The 21,520-nt window shown below is 39.4% G+C and overlaps 1 protein-coding gene across 6 annotated transcripts in view; it reads left to right on the top strand.

Moving 5' to 3' along the window:
• Positions 1 to 21,520, top strand: part of uba6 (ubiquitin like modifier activating enzyme 6) — a 329,252-nt gene that overhangs the window by 270,532 nt on the left and 37,200 nt on the right. For all 6 annotated transcript variants that reach the window (XM_073024872.1, XM_073024863.1, XM_073024889.1 and 3 more), the window contains one exon: positions 18,185 to 18,308. In XM_073024872.1, coding sequence (XP_072880973.1) covers positions 18,185 to 18,308 — 124 coding nt within the window. The remainder of the gene's footprint in view (positions 1 to 18,184; positions 18,309 to 21,520) is intronic.

Below are 21,520 nucleotides of genomic sequence, written 5' to 3'. Positions count from 1 at the left end.
ATAGGGTGGATAGTCAGTACCTGTTTCTGAGGGCATGAATAGCAAATACCAGAGGGCATATGTACAAAGTTAAGGGAGGGAAGTTTAGGGGAGACATCAGGAGTAAGTTTTTTACACAGAGGGTTGTGAGTGCCTGGAATGACTTGCCAGGGATGGTGGTGGAGGCTAAAACATTAGCGGTATTTAAGAGCCTCTTGGACAGGCACTTGGATGAAAGAAAAATAGAGGGTTATGGGGTAGTGTGGGTTTAGTACTTTTTTTAAGGAATATATGGGTCGGCACAACATGGAGGGCTGAAGGTCCTGTACTGTGCTGTAGTATACAGACAGACAAACATATTTTATTGATCCCGAGGAAATTGGGTTTTGTTACAGTCGTACCAACCAAGAATAGTGTAGAAATATAGCAATATAAAACCATAAATAATTAAATAATAATAAGTAAATAATGCCAAGTGGAAATTAGTCCAGGACTAGCCTATTGGCTCAGGGTGTCTGACATTCCGAGGGAGAAGTTGTTAAGTTTGATGGCCACACGCAGGAATGATTTCATATGACGCTCAGTGTTGAATCTCAGTGGAATGAGTCTCTGGCTGAATGTACTCCTGTGCCTAACCAGTACATTATGAAGTGGATGGGAGACATTGTCCAAGATGGCATGCAACTTGGACAGCATCCTCTTTTCAGACACCACTGTCAGAGAGTCCAGTTCCACCCCCACAACATCACTGGCCTTACGAATGGGTTTGTTGATTCTGTTACTGTCTGCTACCCTCAGCCTGCTGCCCCAGCACGGATGGTATGGGAGTCACTGGATCGACATCAACCTGGTTTGTCACTGGATCGAACTCAGGAACCTCCGTTCTCCAGCCCAGCGCTGAGATCTCACTGTCCCACCAGCCAACCGGAACGGTTGGGTGGTGGGGGGGGGGGGGGGGGTTCAGGGTGAATCTTGCTAAGAAAAATTTAAGCCAAATACAAAGTTAAACACTCAACACAGTGTCAATGGCAACGACTTAAAATGGCGGATGGCGTCGCGATCTGACTTAAAATGGCAGATGGCGTTCTCCTTCCTCGGTTCGTAAGTACGAGTTGTCCATAAGTCAGATGTTCATAACTCAGGGACTACCTGTATATCGTGTTAGGAATCCAATCTAAACATTTTGCACTGAGAAAGTGCCATCAACATTGAGGAAGTTGCATTACCTATGATAACAACCATTATTTTGGCATCTTTCCAAACTCTGACTGCCAATCTGTTCCTGAATGTTTCCATTGCATTCAGAGGTTTATAGAGTAGTACTAAAAGAGTGATTGCTCCTTTCCTGCCTGTCAGTAGAGAAACGTTCCACAGAGTCCTCCCTTTCGGCAAATGTGATACTATCTCTAATTAGCAATGCCACTCCCCTACGTCATTTCCTTCCCTCCCTGTCCCAGTAATGGCCAGAAGATTGTATTTCCATGTACTGGTCCATGCTCTGATTTCAATCACCTTTGTTCCTGAAGCTTCTTGGATTATAATAGACACACTTCAACCCGTCCCACTGACTGCAGTTCTACCCTAGCCTACCATTCGTCACAGTTGCTCTACCCTCCGTACACGAAATGCCTCATCATTCAGGTTCCTGTTCCATACCAAACTAGTTGAAACCCTTTCCAAAAGCAAACCTGATAGGGAGAAAGTAAAGTCTGACCTAGCAGTATTTCAGTGGAGTAAAGGAAATTACAGTGGTACAAGAGAGGAGTAGGCCAAAGTAAACTGGAAACAGATGCTGGCAGGGATGATAGCAGAGTAGTAATAGTGTAAGTTTCTGGGAATAATGAGGAAGGTGCAGTATAGATATATTCCATCAACAAATGAAGTACTCAAATGGCAAAATCGTGCAAGCTGTCTGAAAAGGGAAGACAAAGCTAATGTAAAAACAAAAGAGAGGGCATGTGACAAAGCAAAAATTAATGGGAAGAGAAGATTGGGAAGTTTTCAAAACCCTACAGAGAGCAACTAAAAGAAACATTAGGAGGAAAAAGATGAAATATGAAAGCAACCTAGCAAACGAAGGTTGACCTGTGAGATCAGTGGGAGAGTTTAAAAAGCGAGCAGATTAACGGAGTGGGCGACGGAGTAGTGGGAGATAGAGTAGGAAGGCTTTGGCTCGAGAGGCTTCGGCGAGCAGAGGCTGAGGGCGAGCTTGCTCCCAGTGAGGTAAGGCCGGGTAAGCTCCTTTAATTAATATAATTAACTTAGGAGTAGGTAATGGAGGCAGCAGTTAGGGCAGTCGAGTGCTCCGTTTGCAGGATGTGGGAAGTCAGGTTCAGCACAATTGTCCCTGATGACTACACCTGTAAAAGGTGCATCCAGCTGCAGCTCCTGACAAACCGAGTTAGGGAGCTGGAGCTGGATGAACTTTGGATCATTCGTGAGGCAGAGGCAGAAATAGACAGGAGTTTCAGGGAGATAGTCACCCTTAAAAGTCAGGAGACAGGCAGCTGGGTGACTGTCAGGACAGGGAAGGGGAATAGGCAGGAACAGCAGAGCACCCCTGTGGCCATTCCCATCAAGTACACCATTTTGAATACTGCAGGTGGGGATGACGTACCAGGGACAAGTTGCAGAGGTCGTGTCTCTGGCACCGACTGGACTCTCAGCTCTGAAGGGAAGGAGGGAAAAGAGGAGAGCAGTAGTGATAGGAGATTCAATAGTTAGGGGGACAGATAAGAGGTTCTGAGGGAGAGATCGAGAATCCTAGATGGTCTGTTGCCTCTCTGGTGGCAGGGTCTGTGATATCTCGGATCGAGTTCTTGGTACCCTGAGGACGAGGGTGAGCAGCCAGATGTTGTGGTCCATGTAGGGACCAATGCCGTGGATAGGAAGAAAAAGGAGGTCCTGCGAAGAGAGTTTAGGGACTTAGGTGCAAAGCTGAAGTACTGGACCTCCAGGGTTGCAATCTCAGGATTGCTACCCGTGCCACGTGCTAGTGAGGCTAGAAATAGGACGATAACGCAGCTAAATACATGGCTAAGGAGTTGGGTGGAGGGAAGGCTTCATGTTTCTGGACAATTGGGCCTTGTTCCAGGGAAGGTGGGACTTGTTCTGACGGGACGGGTTGCACCTGAACTGGAGGGGGACTAACATCCTTGCGGGAAGGTTTGCTACTGCTGCTCTGGGGGGTTTAAACTAGGTTTGCAGGGGGAGGGGAACCAGAGTGTTAGAGCAGATAGTGAGGTGGAGGAGGATAAAGGTCATGCGAGAACTGCAAGTACAGTGCATGAAGTAAAGCCAGATCTAACATATAAAGAAGCTTTGAGGAAAGAGAAGCAGAATAAAGGGTGTAAAGGTAGTAAGATGGAAGGGCTAAAGTGCATGTACTTCAATGCAAGAAGCATCAGGAACAAAGGTGATGAACTGAGAGCTTGGATACATACATGGAATTATGACGTAATGGCCCTTACAGAGACTTGGCTGGCACCAGGGCAGGAATGGATTCTCAATATTCCTGGATTTCAGTGTTTTAAAAGGGATAGAGAGGGGGTGAAAGGGGAGGAAGGGTGGCATTACTGGTCAGGGATACTATTACAGCTACAGAAAGGGTGGGTAATGTAGCAGGATCCTCTTTTGAGTCAGTATGGGTGGAAGTCAGGAACAGGAAGGGAGCAGTTACTCTACTGGGGGTATTCTATAGGCCCCCTGGTAGCAGCAGAGATACCGAGGAGCAGATCGGGAGGCAGATTTTGGAAAGTTGCAAAAATAACAGGGTTGTTATCATGGGTGACTTGAACTTCCCTAATATTGATTGGCACCTGATTAGTTCCAATGGTTTAGATGGGGCAGAGTTTGTTAAGTGTGTCCACTTAACATTCCTGTCACAGTATGTTGACAGGCCAACTAGGGGGAATGCCATACTAGATCTAGAATTAGTTAATGAACCGGGTCAGGTCACAGATCTGTCAGTGGGTGAGCATCTGGGGGACAGTGATCACCACTCCCTGGCCTTTAGCATTAAAGGATAGAATCAGAGAGGACAGGAAAACTTTTAATTGGTGAAGGGCAAATTATGAGGCGATAAGGCTAGAACTTGTGGGTGTGAATTGGGATGATGTTTCTGCAGGGAAATGTACTATGGACATTTGGCCGATGTTTAGGGATCTCTTGCAGGATGTTAGGGATAAATTTGTCCCGGTGAGGAAGGTAAAGAATGGTAGGGTGAAGAAACCATGGGTGACAAGTGAGGTGGAAAATCTAGTCAGGTGGAAGGAGGCAGCATACATGAGGTTTAGGAAGCAAGGATCAGATGGGGCTGTTGAGGAATATAAGGTAGCACGAAAGGAGCTTAAGAAGGGGCTGAGGAGATCAAGAAGGGGGCATGAGAAGGCCTTGGCGAGTAGGGTAAAGGAAAACCCCAAGGCATTCTTCAATTATGTGAAGAGCAGAAGGATGACAGGAGTGAAGGTAGGACCAATTAGAGATAAAGGTGGGAAGATGTGCCTGGAGGCTGTGCAAGTGAGCGAGGTCCTCAATGAATGCTTCTCTTTGGTATTCACCATTAATGACAGTGAGGACAATATGAATGAGGTTGAAGTTCTGGAGCATGTTGATATTAAGGGAGAGGAGGTGTTGGAGTTGTTAAAATACATTAGGACGGATGAGTCTTTGGGGCCTGACAGAATATTCCCCAGGCTGCTCCATGAGGTGAGGGAAGAGATTGCTGAGCCTCTGGCTAGGATCTTTATGTCCTCATTGTCCACGGGAATGGTACCAGAGGATTGGGGGGAGGTGAATGTTGTCCCTTTGTTCAAAAAAGGTAGGAAGGATAGTCTAGGTGATTATCGACCAGTGAGCCTTTTGTCTGTGGGTGGGAAAGCTGTTGGAAAAGATTCTTAGAGATAGGATCTGTGGGCATATAGAGAGTTATGGTCTGATCAGGGACAGTCAGCATGGCTTTGTGAAGGGCAGAACGTGTCTAACAAGCTTGTTAGAGTCTTTGAAGAGGTGACCAGGCATATAGATGAGGGTAGTGCAGTGGATGTGATCTACAAAGATTTTAGTAAGGCATTTGATAAGGTTCCAAACGGTAGGCTTAGGCTTATTCAGAAAGTCAGAAGGCATGGGATCCAGGGAAGTTTGGCCAGGTGGATTCAGAATTGGCTTGCCTGCAGAAAGCAGAGGGACATTGTGGAGGAAGTACATTTGGATTGGAGGATTGTGACTAGTGGTGTCCCACAAGGATCTGTTCTGGGACCCCTACTTTTCATGATTTTTATTAACGACCTGGATGTGCGGGTAGAAGGGTGGGTTGGCAAATTTGCAGACGACACAAAGGTTGGTGGTATTGTGGATAGTGTAGAGGATTGTCAAAGATTGCAGAGAGACATTGATAGGATGCAGAAGTGGGCTGAGAAGTGGCAGATGGAGTTCAACCCGGAGAAGTGTGAGGTGGTACAATTTGGAAGGACAAACTCCAAGGCAGAGTACAAAGTCAATTGCAGGATACTTGGTAGTGTGGAGGGGTACATGTCTACAGATCCCTGAAAGTTGCCTGACAGGTAGATAGCGTAGTTAAGAAAGCTTAGGGGTGTTAGCTTTCATAAGTCGAGGGATAGAGTTTAAGAGTCGCGAAGTAATGATGCAGCTCTATAAAACTCTGGTTAGGCCACACTTGGAGTACTGTGTCCAGTTCTGGTCGCCTCACTATAGAAAGGATGTGGAAGCATTGGAAAGGGTACAGAGATTTACCAGGATGCTGCCTTGTTTAGAGAGTATGCATTATGATCAAAGGTTAAGGGAGCTAGTGCTTTACTCTTTGGAGAGAAGGAGGATGAGAGGAGACGTGATAGAGGTATACAAGATATTAAGAGGAATAGATAGAGTGGGCAGCCAGCGCCTCTTCACCGGGGCACCACTGCTCAATACAAGAGGACATGGCTTTAAGGTAAGGGTGGGAAGTTCAAAGGGGATATTAGAGGAAGGTTTTTTACTCAGAGTGGTTGGTGCATGGAATGCACTACCTGAGTCTGTGGTGAAAGCAGATACACTAGTGAAATTTAAAAGACTATTTGATGGTATAAGGAGGAATTTGAGGTGGGGGGCAGATATATGGGAGGCAGGGTTTAAGGGTGGACATAATATTTTGGGCCGAAGGGCCTGTAGTGTGCTGTACTAATGTATGTTCTATGTTCAAACAATATCTAAGTGGATAGGAAAAGCTTTTTCAAGTATGTGAAAAATAAAAGAGAAATGAGAGTGGATATAGAACCACTAGAAAATGAGGCCAGAGAAAAAGATAATGGGGGGCAAGGAGATGACAGATTTTTGCATCAGTCTTCACTATAGAAGATGTTGACAGTGTGCCAGATGTTGAAGGGTGTGAAAGAAGAGAAGCAAGTACAGTTACTATTAAGGGGGAAGATGCTCAAAATGCTAAAAGATCTAAGGGTACATAAGTCACCCAGACCAGATGGACTGTACCCTAGGGTTCATAAGAGGTAGAGGTAGAGATTGTGGAGGCATTAGTAATGATCTTTCAAAAATCATTGGAATCTGGCATGGTGCCAGAGGACTGGAAAATTGCAAATGTCACTGCGCTCTTTAAGAAATCAGAAAGGAAATTATAGACCAATTAGCCTGACCTCAGTGGTTGGTAAGGTTCTGGATTTGATTGTTAAGGATTAAGTAATGGAGTACTTGGAGACACAGTATAAGATCGGACAAAGTCAGCATGGTTTCATTACGAGAAAAATTTGCCTGACAAAGCTGTTGGAATTCTTTGAGGAGTTAACAAGTAGGATAGATAAAGGGGATGCATTGAATGTTGTATATTTGGATTTTCAGAAAGCCTTTGACAAGGTGCCACAGATGAGGCTGCTTACCAAGTTAAAGCCCATGGTATTACAGGAAAGTTACTGGCATGGTTAAAGGATTGGCTGATTGGTAAGAGGTAGCGAGTGGAAATAAAATGATCCTTTTCTGGTTGGCTATCAGTGACTAGTGGTGTTCTGCAAGTGGTCAGTGTTGGGACCACTTTTTTATGCTGTAAATCAGTGATTTAGATGATAGAATAGATGGTTTTGTTGCCAAGTTTGCAGAAGATACAAAGATTGTTGGAGAGGCAGGTAATCTTGAGGAAACGGGTAGGTTGCTGAAGAACTTGGACTGATTAGGAGAATGGGTAAGAAAGTGGCAAATGAAATTTGCAGACAATTTTCTAAATGGGAAGAAAATCAAAAAATCTGAGATGCTAAGGGACTTGGGAGTCCTTGCGCAGGTAGAGTCAGTGGTGAGGAAGGCAAATGCAATGTTAGCATTCATTTCAAGAGGTCTAAAATATAAGAGCAGGGATGTGATGCTGAGGTTTTATAAGGTACTGGTGAGGCCTCACCTTGAGTATTGTGAACCGTTTTGGGCTCCTCATCAAAGAAAAGATGTGCTGGCTTTGGAGAGGGTTCAGAGGAGGTTCACAATGATGATTTTGGGACTGAAAGGGCTATCTTATGAGGAATATTTGATAGCTCTGGGTCTGTACTCGCTGGAATTTAGAAAGATTGGGGGGGATCTCATTGAAATCTTTTGAATATTGAAGGCTGAGACAGAGTAGATGTGGGAAGGATATTTCTCATTGTGGGGGAGTCTAGGACAAGAGGGCACAGCATCCATTTAAAACAAAGTTGAGAAGAAATTTCTTTAGCCAGAGGGTACTGAATTTGTGGAATTTATTACCACAGGCAGCAGTGGAGGCCAGGTCTTTGAGTGTATTCACAGTGCTTCATAGGTTCTTGATTGGGCATGACACAGCATCAAAGGTTATGGAGAGAAGGGTGGGGCTGAGGAGGGGAAAAAAAGATCAGCCATGATTGAATTGCAGAGCAGGCTTGACGGGCCAAATGGCCTAATTCAGCTCTTATGTCTTATGGTCATCTACCAAGTCATTCTATTCTTGTCTTCACTGGTGCATAACATAAGCAGCAATCCAGAGATTATAGCCTTAATGTTTTACTTTTCAGCTTTCGATATCCTCTCTTTAGGACCTCATCCCTTTTCCTGCCGGCGTCAGAACTCTGACTGTGGAGAATCCAACATTACATGTTTGAGTCATTTGTGCAATGAAAACCTCCTTTGGGAGGTTTAGAAAAACCATTTGTAGTGTACATCTGTATTGTGAACCAAATTTACATATAGAATTTCAAATTTTGTTTGTTTATTTGCTCAGTTGTGTCCTGAACACATGGACAGTCTATTATGCTTCTATGGGTTAATGGAAGTTTACTCAAAGGAAATTTTTTTTAAATAGATAGATGCCTTCATTTTGTAGTTTAGTTTGAATTATATTTTGATCATTAAAGTTTTGTTTATTTCGTGCATACAATTTGTAGATTGTCGCAGAAGAATTTGTTTTTACAAACTGACAAATTATGTGTTCCCTCTAATCGAATCGACTGTTTGAAGATCAGAAGAAACAAACTGCAGCAGCTTTTCTAGGTAAAAGAGGGTTTACCATGAGATTGCAGTGAATGAAGGATAATTACAACAAAACAATGCATATAAAATAAATATCAGTCACTTACAGCTTCATGGCTGTGAGGTGAATTTTCAACTTAGCTTTTTTGGCTGGCTATAGTAACCATGTGCTATTTAAAATTATACATACTTTGTGATGAATAATTGAAGAATTCCCAAATGTGTCGTGAAAATTGAAAGTAATGACTAACTTGATTGAGCTCTTCAAGAAGATGTGGATGTTGTCTACATTGATTTTAGTAAGGCATTTGATGATAACTCCCATTGTAGCCTCATCCAAAAGATGAAGTTTAAGATGCTTGAGGTTCACAGTGACTTAGCTGTTTGAATTCGGAATTAGCCTGTCCTTAGAAGACAGAATGTAGTGGTTGATGTGACTCTAGATGGGGTTCTGTGACTCATAGATTTCCACAGGGATCCATACTGGGACCCACTACTGTTTATGATGTATATAAATAACTTGGATGAAAAAGTCAGCAGGTGAGTTAGTAAGTTTAGACCATAAGATATAGGAACAGAAGTAGGCCATTTGGCCCATCGAGTGCTCCGCCATTCAATCATGGGCTGATCCAATTCTTCCAATCATCCCCACTTCTCACCCCATACCCATTGATGCCCTGGCTAATCAAGAACTTTTTTTTATCTCTGCTTTAAATATACCCAATGACTTGGCCTCCACAGACACTCATGGCAACAAATTCCACAGATTTACCACCCTCTGACTAAAGTAATTTCTCCGCATCTCAGTTCTAAAAGGACGTCCTTCAGTCCTGAAATCGTGCCCTCTTGTCCTAGGATCCCCTCCATGGGAATTAACTTTGCCATATCTAATCTGTTCAGGATTTCTACATCCTAAGGACAAAGAGTTTTCATTTTTCTCACGTCTATCATTCTTACTCGAGAAATTACTACTTTTTCATTGACTCTCGTTTTATTCCATCTGTAATTGGTTGTAATTATGACGTTATAGCCATCTCTGATCATGCTGCAATGAAACTTTCTATTAAATTAATGGACATAGCTTCTAGTACTAAGCAATGGTGATTTGATTCTACCTTACTACAAGATCCGGATTTCATTAAATTTATGAAGGAACAGATTGATTTCTTCTTTTCAACTAATTCCACGGATGAAATTTCTTGCGGAACACTTTGGGACATTTTTAAAGCATGTATACGTGGACAGATTATCTCCTATTCAGTTGGTTTGAGAAAACATATTAAGAAGGAAACTCTTTTATTGGGTTGATAAGATTAAAGAAATTGACAAGAAATATTCGATTGCTCCTAGTAAGGAGCTTTACAAACAAAGGGTTGAGCTTCAAATGGAACACAGTTTATTATTTACATCTTCGATTGAAAATCAATTAATGAAAACCAGAAGTGATTTTTATATACATAGTGATAAATCGGGTAAACTACCACAGATGTCGGATTATAAGCCGCTACTTTTTTCCCACATTTTGAACAGCTTTGAACACTGCGGCCTTTACTACGGTGCGGCTAATGCATGATTTTTTTTCATGCCGCCAAAAACATTTTGCCTCGTAACAGTAGACCAATAAAATTGATGAGTAGTTCACAGAGGTCCAATGAAATTGTACGATAAATCAAGCGCACTTTCACAATTAAATTATTGTAAATCAGTCATTTGTACTCACCCTCATCAACATGGAAAACACTCGAAGAAAAGCATTGTGCTGCCTTTATGGCAGTTATTTAGTTTATAATATTTTCGCTTAGTAATTCATTTGTTAGTATTTTCTAGTTAAAGTTAGAAGTGTTTTAACTAAATTTGTTTTCTGTACTACATCCCGGGATGCTATGATGTCACATCCGATTTCGCCGCGTCTTGTGGGAAAAATACCGGTTTGCGATAAACGGGAAGGTGGGGGGGAGCACATTAGCCGAGCGAAAACGCTGCTTTTAAGTTAAAGGCGATCAATAACTTTTCCTGGTAGGCTGCAGTATATATATTTTTTACCAGTCGTTAGGAGATATTGGAATGTTGTTCAGTAAAAAAGTATACGCAACGTAATTTGTGTGTTACCGATACGTATGTATATTTAAAAGTAGCCGCGTTACAGGCACGGTTCGAAAAAAAGCATTTGCAATATGTATTTGTTTATGTTACCATATGGATTTAATTATAAGTTAAAAAATCCTCACGTGTAATATCTTTCTGTGTAAATATCTCATATTACAACGTGGGACACCTGCGGCCTAAAATCCGGTGCGGCTTGTGCAAGTACAAAATTGATTTTCTTTCTAAAATTAGAGCCAGCGGCTTTTAATCAGGTGCGCTCTGTAGTGCGAAATCTACGGTATTAGCTAACCAATTGAAGAATGCTTCGGTTAAACATCAAATTATTAAGGTTCGCCAACAGAATGGTGAACTGACAGTTAATCATGATGAGATAAACAAATCTTTTCAAGATTTTTATACCTCCCTGTATCATTCTGAATTTCCTCATGATCATAATACCATGCATGATTTTTTAGGGAAATTGAATTTTCCAAAATTATCATCAGAAGAACTTTTAATATTTGAAACTCCTATTATGGATGCAGAAATTAAAGGTGTTATTTCCTCTATGAATTCTGGGAAAGCACCAGGTCCAGATAGGTATACAGTGGAATTTTTAAAGTTTTTTTCCTCTACTCGTTCTCCTTGGTTATGCAGGGTTTTTGAAGAAGCAATTAGACTAGGTAAACTACCACAATCTTTTTATAGAGCTTCCATTTCTTTAATATTGAAAAAAGATAAAGACCCTACTGACTGTGCATGCTATAGACCAATATCTCTATTGAATGTAGATTCCAAGATCTTTTCCAAGTTATTGGCGACCAGGCTGGAGAAGGTATTACCTCAGATTATCTCGGAGGATCAGACTGGTTTTATTAAAAATCACTATTCTTTTTTCAATATTAGGAGATTATTGAATATTGTTTATATTCCTTCACGCAGCACCACAGAATGTGTCATTTCATTAGATGCGGAGAAAGCATTTGATAGAGTTGAATGGCCATATTTATTTACTGTGCTTGAGAAGTTTAATTTTTGTCCGACATTTATATCCTGGATTAAATTGATATATCATACTCCAGTAGCCTCAGTTTTTACTAACAATCAAAGATCTCCCTTTTTTCGTTTATTTCGGGATACCAGGCAAGGCTGTCCTCTTAGTCCATTATTGTTTAATATTGCTGTGGAACCTTTGGCAATTGCTATTAGAGAATCACCTAACATTTTTGGCATTACTTGCGGGATGGATATACATAAGTTATCATTATACGCAAATGATTTGTTATTATACATTTCTGATCCTGAGAAATCCATTCCTGCAGTTATATCATTATTGGCTCAGTTTAGTAATTTTTCTGGGTATAAATTGAATTTTAATAAGAGTGAATTGTTCCCCTTAAATAGACAGGTTCCAATTTATGGAAATTTACCTTTTAAATTAGTTAATGACTTTTTTTATATACTTAGGGATTAAAATTACAAAAAATCATAAGGAGTTATTCAAGGTTAATTTTTTACCCTTAATTGATCAGATTAAATGTTTGTTTACTAAATGGTCACCATTGTCTTTATCTCTGATAGGTCGGATTAATGCTATTAAGATGATTATTTTACCAAAGTTCTTATATATATTTCAAGCTGTACCAATTTTTATTCCGAAATCCTTTTTTGACAATGTTGATTCAAAAATTTCCTCATATATATGGCAGAATAAAAATCCCAGGTTAGGTAAAAGATATTTACAGAAGACAAAGAAGAAAGGTGGGTTGGCATTACTTAGTTTCAGATTTTATTTTTGGGCAATTAATATTCGATTTTTGAATTGTTGGTTAAGGGATTTGGATTTATCTCCTAGCCCTCATTGGATAAATCTGGAAACTAAATCTGTACAAGGATTTTCTTTGGGTTCTATTTTAGGGACTTCTCTTCCCTTTGCTCTTTCTAAATTGCATAAATGAATTGACAATCCATTAGTTAAACACACTTTACGTATATGGTTTCAATTTCGGAAATTTTTTGGGTTGAATCAATTTGTTTTAGCAATTCCTATTGTATCCAATTTCTTTTTTCATCCCTCTATTATAGACCAAGCTTATTCAGCTTGGAAGACGAAAGGTATACTATGATTTTCTGATTTATTTTTGGATAATTGTTTTATGTCTTTTGAACAATTATCTAATAAATATAATTTGCCTAGATCTCATTTTTTTTAGATATTTACAGATTAGGAATTTTTTAAACTGTACTTCCTACCTTTCCAAATCTTGTTTCTTCGGGTATTTTGGAAAAATTGTTAGAACTAAATCCTTTTCAGAAAGGTGTAATATCAAATGTTTACAATATAATTATGAAAATATGTTCAGAGGCCTTTTATAAGATTAAAAATGATTGGGAAAGAGAACTTAACCTTACTATCCCTATTGAGAATTGGGATAAAATTCTTCAATTTGTTAATTTATCCTCTATATGTGCTAAACATTCATTGATACAGTTTAAAGTTGTGCACAGGGCCCATATGTCCAAGGATAAATTGGCTCATTTTTATTCCCATATAAATCCTATATGTGACAGATGTCATTCTGAGATAGCTTCTTTAACTCATATGTTTTGGTCATGCCCACTCAACCCATTCTCTTAAGACATACTCCCCAATCTCAGGCAACATCTTTGTAAATCTCCTCTCCACCCTTTCTATGGCTTCGACATCCTTCCTGTAGTGAGGCGACCCGAACTGAGCACAGTATTCCAAGTGGGGTCTGACCAGGGTCCTATATAGCTGTAACATTACCTCTCAGCTCCTAAATTGAATTCCACGATTGATGAAGGCCAATGCACCGTATGCCTTCTTAACCACAGAGTCAACCTGCGCAGCTGTTTTGAGCATCCTATGGACTTGGACCCCAAGATCCCTCTGATCCTCCACACTGCTAAGAGTCTTACCATTAATACCATATTCTGCCATCAAGTGTGATCTGATCAAATGCCTTAGAAAGCCTCAAATTTGCATCCTTGTTTTCACATTATAGTCCTCTTAAAATTAATGCTGACATTGCATTTGCCTGTCTTGCTACCAACTCAACCTGCAAGTTAACTTTGTGGGTTCTATTGTGGGATTCCCTAAGTTCATTGGCACCACTGATTTCTTAATTAGCTCCCCATTTAGAAAATAGTCCACGCCTTTATTCCTTCTACCAAAATACATGATTTTGGTAGATTATACACTTCCCTGCACTGCATTCTATCTACCACTTCTTTGCCTTTTCTCCTAATCTGCCCAAGTCCTTCTGCAGACATCCTGCTTCCTCAAAACTGCCTGCTCCTCCAATTAACTTTGTAGCATTTGAAAACTTGCCCACAAAGCCACCAATTCCATCATCCAGATCTTTGACATGTAACATGAAAAAAGTGGTCGCAACTCCAACCCTTTCGGAGCAAGATATTATATCTCGTTCACTGGATATTATATACCTCCCTTTTGCTTTTATACTAGTCCTTCCTTTGGAATACGACTTCTTTGGGATGAGTCTATCCTGCACTTCCCGTTTTGCTCCAAGAAAATTCCAGCTACTGCTGCCCTGCTGTCATCCCTGCTAGTGTCCTCTTCCAATCAACTTTGACCAGCTCCTCTCTAATGCCTCTGCAATTCCCATACTCTTTTTGCACAAATGAAAGCCACTTAATGGTTTAGACCTGCCTATAAATTGTATTATTGCTGCAAAATGACAAATTTCACAACCTATACCATTGATATTAAACCTGATTCTGATGAAAACCTGTTCATTGATGCATGAAAATAAGTGATCTGTTGCTTGGTGATAAAATACATTCATTTGAAGCATTTGCGAATGAAGCAAATTATCTATTGGAAAGAAAACATAAAACTGTACTTTTATAACTGTGAGGCCTAAAGCATTCAGTAATTTACCTTGTAGCACTCAGTGGGAAAAATGCAGCTTCAAAGTGTTGAGAAGCCTGCGTATTGCCATGGCAATCAATGTGACGACTCATCAGAGTTTAAATGGTGGGATTTATTTAAACTTTAAATACATCAGTTTATAGTTTTCAGTGCTGGTGGCATGTTAAATTTTGCAGATTAAGAGAGCCATTGTAAATGTATCCTTCCTTTCAAAACCTCAATTGAGTCTCTCTCTATTTCAAACATATTACGTACTTGTGAAATGTTTTTGGGAAAGGTTGAATAGTTTAGGGCTGAATTCCCAGGGGCATAGGAGAACGAAGAGATGTCATATAGAGGTATGCAAAATTAAGAGGGGTACAGATGGGTAAATACATGCAGCCTTTTTCCCTGAGGTTGAGTGAGATGAGAACCAGGTCATAGATTTGGAGTGAAAGGTGAAATATTTAGGGGGAACCTGAGAAGGAACTGAGAAGGAACCCTCTCACTCAGAGGGTGGTACAAGTGTGGGTCGAGCTGCCATTGGAAGTGGTGCATACCTATCAATTGCAACATTTAAGAGACTTAAAGTAGGGTAAGGAAAGCTATGCTCTGGGTACAGGTAGATGGCATTAGGCAGATACTACTGATGATGAAGAGAGATGTGTCCATGATGTATTGGATGGAGTACATAACTCTCTGAAGCTTCTGATGTTCCTGGAGTTACAGGAAAATACAGCACAGAAAAAGGCCCTTTGGCCCATCTAGTGTGTGCCAAAACCATTTAAACTGCCTACTCCCTTTGACCTGCACTTGGACCATAGCCCTCCATACCCCTACTTTCCATGTACCAATCCAAACATTGAAATTGAGCTTGCATGCACTACTTGTCCTGGCAATTCATTCAACACTCTCACGACCTTTGAGTATAGAAGTTTCCACTCATGTTCCCCTTAGCCTTTTCACTTTTTACCCTTAACCCATGACCTCTAGTAGTCTCACCCAACCCTTCTATAACCCTCATAATTATGTATACCTCTATCAAATCACCTCTCAATCTTATACGTTCCAAGGAATAAATTCCTAAAATATTCAATCTTTCCTTGTTACTCAGTTCCTCCAATCCTGGCAACATCCTTGTAAATTTTCTCTGCACTCTTTCAACATTATTTACATCTTGTCTGTAGGTGGGTGATCAAAACTGCACACAATACTCCAAACTAGTCCTCACCAATATCTTATACAACTTCAACATAATATCCTATCTCCTGTACTCAATATCTTAATTTATGAAGGTCATAAATTAAAGCTTTCTTTACAACCCTATCTACCTGTGACACCATTTTCACCTAATTATGGACCTCTATTCCCAGATCCCTTTGTTCTACCACACTGCTCAGAGCCCTACTGTGTAAGACCTACCCTGGTTGGTCCTACCTTGTCTGCATTAAATTCTGTCTGCCATTTTTCCAGCTGATCCAGATCCCTCTGCAAGCCATGATAGTCTTCCTTGCTGTCCACCACACCCCAATCTTGGTGTCATCTGCAAGTTTACCACATTATCATTCAGATTGTTGATACAGATAACAAACGAATAGATTCCTGCACTGATCCTTGCAGCCTTCCACTAGTCACAGACCTCCAGTCAGAGAGGCAATTGTCTACAACCACTCTCTGGTTTCTCCCACAAAGCTGGTGTCTCACCCAATTTACCACCTGATCTTGAATGCCAAGCAATTGAACCTTCTTGACCAACCTTGTCAGATGCCTTACTATGCATTTGAACTGCTGTACCAGACCATGATTCAGCCAGTTACGATACTTTTAACAGTTCATATGAAGAAGTTTGTTAGAATGTTTGGTGATAGGCCAAACCTCCTTAACCTCCTACGAAAGTAAAGACTCCAGCACAGTTTCCTTATGGTTGCACTTATATGCTGGCCACCCAATCTGTCAACATGAAGGAATTTAAAGCTGCTGACACACTCCACCACCAGTTCCCCCAGAGCAGCTGGATGTATGTCACCCTCCTTCGCCTTTAGTAAAGTCATCAATTTAGCTTTACTGAAAATAGAAAACCTAAGGACAATACAGGCCCACAAAGTTGTGCCGAATATTTCCCTACCTTAGAAATTACTAGGGTATACATAGCCCTCTGCCAGTGATAAAAAAAACCTGATTCCGATTCTTTTCCCCAGGGTAAGGGATTCCGAGACTAGGGGGCATAGAGGGGAAAGATTTAAAAGGGACCTGAGGGGAAACTTTTTCACCAAAGGGGGTGGGTATATGAAACGACCTGTCAGAGGAAGTGGTTGAAGCAGGTATTGTAGTATCATTAAGAGAGCACTTCTGCGGAGCAGGCAGAGGATGAGTACACATCACAATGACAGTGAAGGTAGAGGAAGTCTGCAGCAGTGAGGGGTCCCCAGTCATCTTGCATTCCATGTCACTGAACCCAGACTCCGATCTGTCAAGGACCGTGTGGTGGCTGCCCGTGCATCAGCCCCTCACGTTTAACGAACTGACACGCAGGCATTCTCCATTAAGGGAATCCACCCTGACATCCCAGATTAAATCAGTGGTGTTTAATCTTCAGCAAGTGGCAAAGGGGACAGGATTAGGCAATTCAAAGTTCAAAGTAAAGTTTATTATCAAAGTACATATATGTCATCACATACAACCTTGAGATTCATTTTCTCGTGTGCATACTCAATAAATCTGTAGAATTACGAATCACTGCCCAACTAGGGCTTTCAACCAAAGTGCAGAAGACACAAACTGTGCAAATGAAAAGTTTTTTTATACAGCACCACTCAACTAGGTGACCTATCTCATTTTGCCACCAGGTGACCTATCTATATACCATGATTTAGACATTCTACCATGTTACTATCATGGCTCTCATTAGTTTGTATTCTTTTACCAGGACTCCTTCAGTCTTCACTGACCCAAGTAAAAATTACCAGTATCTTTCAGTCTCTCCTGTTGGATGAAACAGTCATCCCAGAAAACATCCTGATGGATCTCCTCTGCTTTCTTTCCTTCCTATAGTGTGACATCCAGTACTGCACATAATATTCCAGCTGTGTGGCCTTAGCAATGCTATAAAAAGTTGTACCAAGATGTCCTTGCTTTTGTATCCAGGTTCTTAAAGATAAGCCTTCATTACTTGTGCTGACATCTTCGGGGTTCTTTTGCACCAAGATCCCTTCGTTTGCAATACTCCTTCAGGCCTTACTTTATGCAATACATTTCCTACCCTAATTAGATCCTCCAAAATGCATCACCTCACACTTAATACTTTCAAAGAAAGGCTGTTAATTGGAGTTGCATAAACAGCCAAACTGACAAAGATCCTTGTATCTAATGCTGCTGTCATATCTAATGTTACTATGAGCATCCAATATCAACCCAGATCAGGTCATTGCCACATAATTTTGAGGCAATGTTTTTATTTAAGGGCTTCCTTGCTAAAGAAAGAATGTTTGAAAGGTAAGTTTGTAGATAACTTTTGGGCCAATGATAAAATACCGTGAGCCACAGCTTAAATCATTTTTATGTATAAATTAATGATATTTTGATTGTTTTTTTACAAAGTATAAAAGCAAAAGAATTTTTTAGGATATAAATTCAGTTGTGACCATTTCTTAATATAATACCGGGGTAGCAGTGCAAAGCTTGAAAATCTATTAATTTTTTAATGTTGATGCTGCAATTCTGCTCTTTGCGTGAAAATTCATCCACTTTTATTCTTAGCAAATAGAAACCGATGAAAACGTAAAGAAATCTGACCAGGCAAAATTTGCAGTAAGTAGTGAAGAAGAACGAGTGGCCATTGATTTATTAAACCAAGCCAGGAAAACAGGAGTTGCAACCAAAAGTGAGTGCTGTCTTCAAAGTATCAATTTGTGTTTGTAGATTTCATTTTTCTTTAAGAGGAGTACAGATTGAGTGAATGGTAAAAACATTCAACTGCACATAATCTAATTCCTTTTTTATGATAAAATACTCCTTAAAGTCTACCATTTTTCCAAAGTTAACAGTCCCAGTTTTGAAAGTCTGGCACAATTGAATGTTCCTTCCCAGTGACTTGATGTTCATTCATATGAGATGATTGGAAGTGAGTACATAGTCTGACTATTAATGTTGATGTGCTTTTAATTAAGTCAGATAATTCCACTTAAACCTTTCTAAGTACGTGCTTTTCAGTCATGTCTGGCAATCCAATTCTTTTTTTTTTCAATCTCTTTATTATTATTAATAATATTATGAACAAAATACAATTGATATATTAACAAAGGGATTACAAACATACAAATTCCCATTACACATGAAAGAATACATAAGCAATGATTACAGTATAAATGAGTTTTCCCAAAACATGGACCATACAGTATATGAATGAGCAAGGTAAATCTAGATATTTCATAATATATGGTATAAAAAAACAGAAAAAAGAAAAAAAAATTGCAAAATTGACTAAACTACTAATCTAATAACTAGTAAAGAAGAAAAAAGAAGCAAAAAAAAGAAAAAAGAAAAACTAAAAAGGAAAAAATAGGGCTGTTTATAATATCTCACAAGAATACATAATCATCAGTGTCGTCAACTCTGATCCTCTCAACATAAATAAGATTAAAGCTGGAAAATCCAATAAACTTCGAACAGGGTCGTATTACATCATATGAAAATATTGAATAAATGGTCTCCATATCTCTTCAAATTTAATAGAGGTATCGAATACACCACTTCTAATTTTTTCTAAATTTAAACATAACATAGTTTGAGAAAGCCAATGAAATACAGTGGGAGGATTAATTTCCTTCCAATTCAACAAAATAGATCTTCTAGCCATCAAAGTGAGAAATGCAATCATTCAACAGGCGGAAGAAGATAAATGAAGTGAGTCCATCATTGGTAAACCAAAAATTGCGGTAATAGGATGGGGTTGTAAATCGATGTTCAATACCGCAGAGATAATATCAAAAATATCTTTCCAATATTTTTTCAAGAGCGGACATGACCAAAACATATGAGTTAAAGACGCGATTTCAATTTGACATCTATCACACATAGGGTTTATATAAGAATAAAAATGAGCTAATTTATCCTTGGACATATGGGCCCTATGTACGACCTTAAATTGTATTAATGAATGTTTGGCACATATAGATGATGTATTACCTAATTGAAGAATTCTATCCCAATTCTCAATAGGAATAACAAGATTAAGCTCTCTTTCCCAATCATTTTTTGTTTTATAAAGGGGCTCTGAACGTATCTTCATAACTATATTATAAAGTTTTGACATAAGCCCTTTTTGAAAAGGGTTTAATTCGAACAAACTCTCCAAAATATCTGAAGAGACAAAATTTGGAAACGTAGTAAGTACCGTACTTAAAAAATGCCTAACCTGTAAATATCTAAAAAAAAAATGAAATCTAGGCAAATTATATTTATTAGATAATTGCTCAAAAGACATAAAACAATTGTCCGAAAATAAATCAGAAAATCTTAATAAACCCTTAGTTTTCCAAGCCAAAAAAGCTTGATCTATAATTGAAGGGTGGAAAAAACAATTAGATACAATAGGAATATTTAAAACGAATTGAGTCAACCCGAAAAATTTCCGAAATTGAAACCATATACGTAAGGAATATTTAACTATCGGGTTGTCAATTCGTTTCGGCAATTTAGAAAGAGCAAAAGGGAGAGAAGTCCCTAAAATAGAACCCAGAGCATAACCTGGTACTGATTTAATTTCCAAACTCACCCAATGAGGGCCAAAAGAACCATCCCAGTCTTTCAACCAACATAACAAATATCTAATATTAACTGCCCAATAATAAAATCTGAAACTAAGTAATGCCAACCCACCTTTCTTCTTTGTCTTCTGTAAGTATATTTTACCTAACCTGGGATTTTTATTCTGCCATATATATGAGGAAATTTTTGAATCAACATTAGTAAAAAAAGATTTCGGAATAAAAATTGGTACCGCTTGAAAAATATATAAAAACTTAGGTAAAATAACCATCTTAATAGCATTAATCCTACCTATCAGAGATAAAGATAATGGTGACCACTTAGTAAACAAGCCTTTAATCTGATCAATTAAGGGTAAAAAATTAAACCTAAATAATTCTTTATGGTTTTTTGTGATTTTAATCCCTAAGTAAGTAAAAGAGTCATTAACTAATTTAAAAGGTAAAGGCAATCCAATTCTGCCAGGGAACCAGACTGAAAAACAGTTATTTTTCCCAAGAAGTTAGGCTGACCAGCAGCTCCACCCACTAACCAATCCCACCACCATTACGTTATCATTTCTTCTGTCAAAGTCACTCTTGTACCTAGCATCACTCTAAATACATAAACCTATGCATATAAGCTATGTTCTGTATTTATATATTTTTTTATTATTGTGTTCTTTATAAGATAAAGAATAGATAGAAAGAAGGTCTTTTTTGTGCTGTCTCAGATTGGAAGTAAAAATTATTTTGTTCTCCTTTACATTTATAAACTAGAAATGACATTAAAAATCATGAACTTTAAACAATCTTGAAATGATGCAACACAGGCATTGCCATCAGTTATAAGCGAGGAAGGCCACCATGGCTTGCAGTGGGGTCTGGATCAATTGAAAAAAATTATCTGAAAAATAGCAGAATGGATTTTAATGCCTTTTTTGCTCCAAAAGGCAGAGAAAGATATCTGTATTGACATAAGGCTTTTGTGAGTAAGAAAGCCAGTTTGATTGCATTCAGCCAGTGCTTGTAAGTGTCTATAATTTTATGTATTTAGTCATAGAGAAATACGGCCCTGAAGTAGGCCCATCATGTCCATGCTTAACCATTTAAACTGCCTACTTCCATCAACCTGCACCGGAACCATAGCCCTACCATCTGTGAACTTATCCGAACTTTTCTTATATGTTGAAATCAAGCTCGCTTGTGCTGGCAGCTCATTCCACACTCTCATGTCCCTCTGAGTGAAGTTTTCCCTTATATTCCCCTTAAACATTGCACCTTTTACCCACACAACCTCAGTAAATGCCTGCTTGCATTTACCCCATCTATACTCCTTATAATTTTG

The sequence above is a fragment of the Hemitrygon akajei genome, chromosome 2, assembly GCF_048418815.1.
Source record: "Hemitrygon akajei chromosome 2, sHemAka1.3, whole genome shotgun sequence".
Classification (NCBI taxonomy): Eukaryota; Metazoa; Chordata; class Chondrichthyes; order Myliobatiformes; family Dasyatidae; genus Hemitrygon; species Hemitrygon akajei.
Note: the sequence above shows the minus strand (reverse complement) of the source record. Positions and strands in the feature narration are given on the sequence as shown.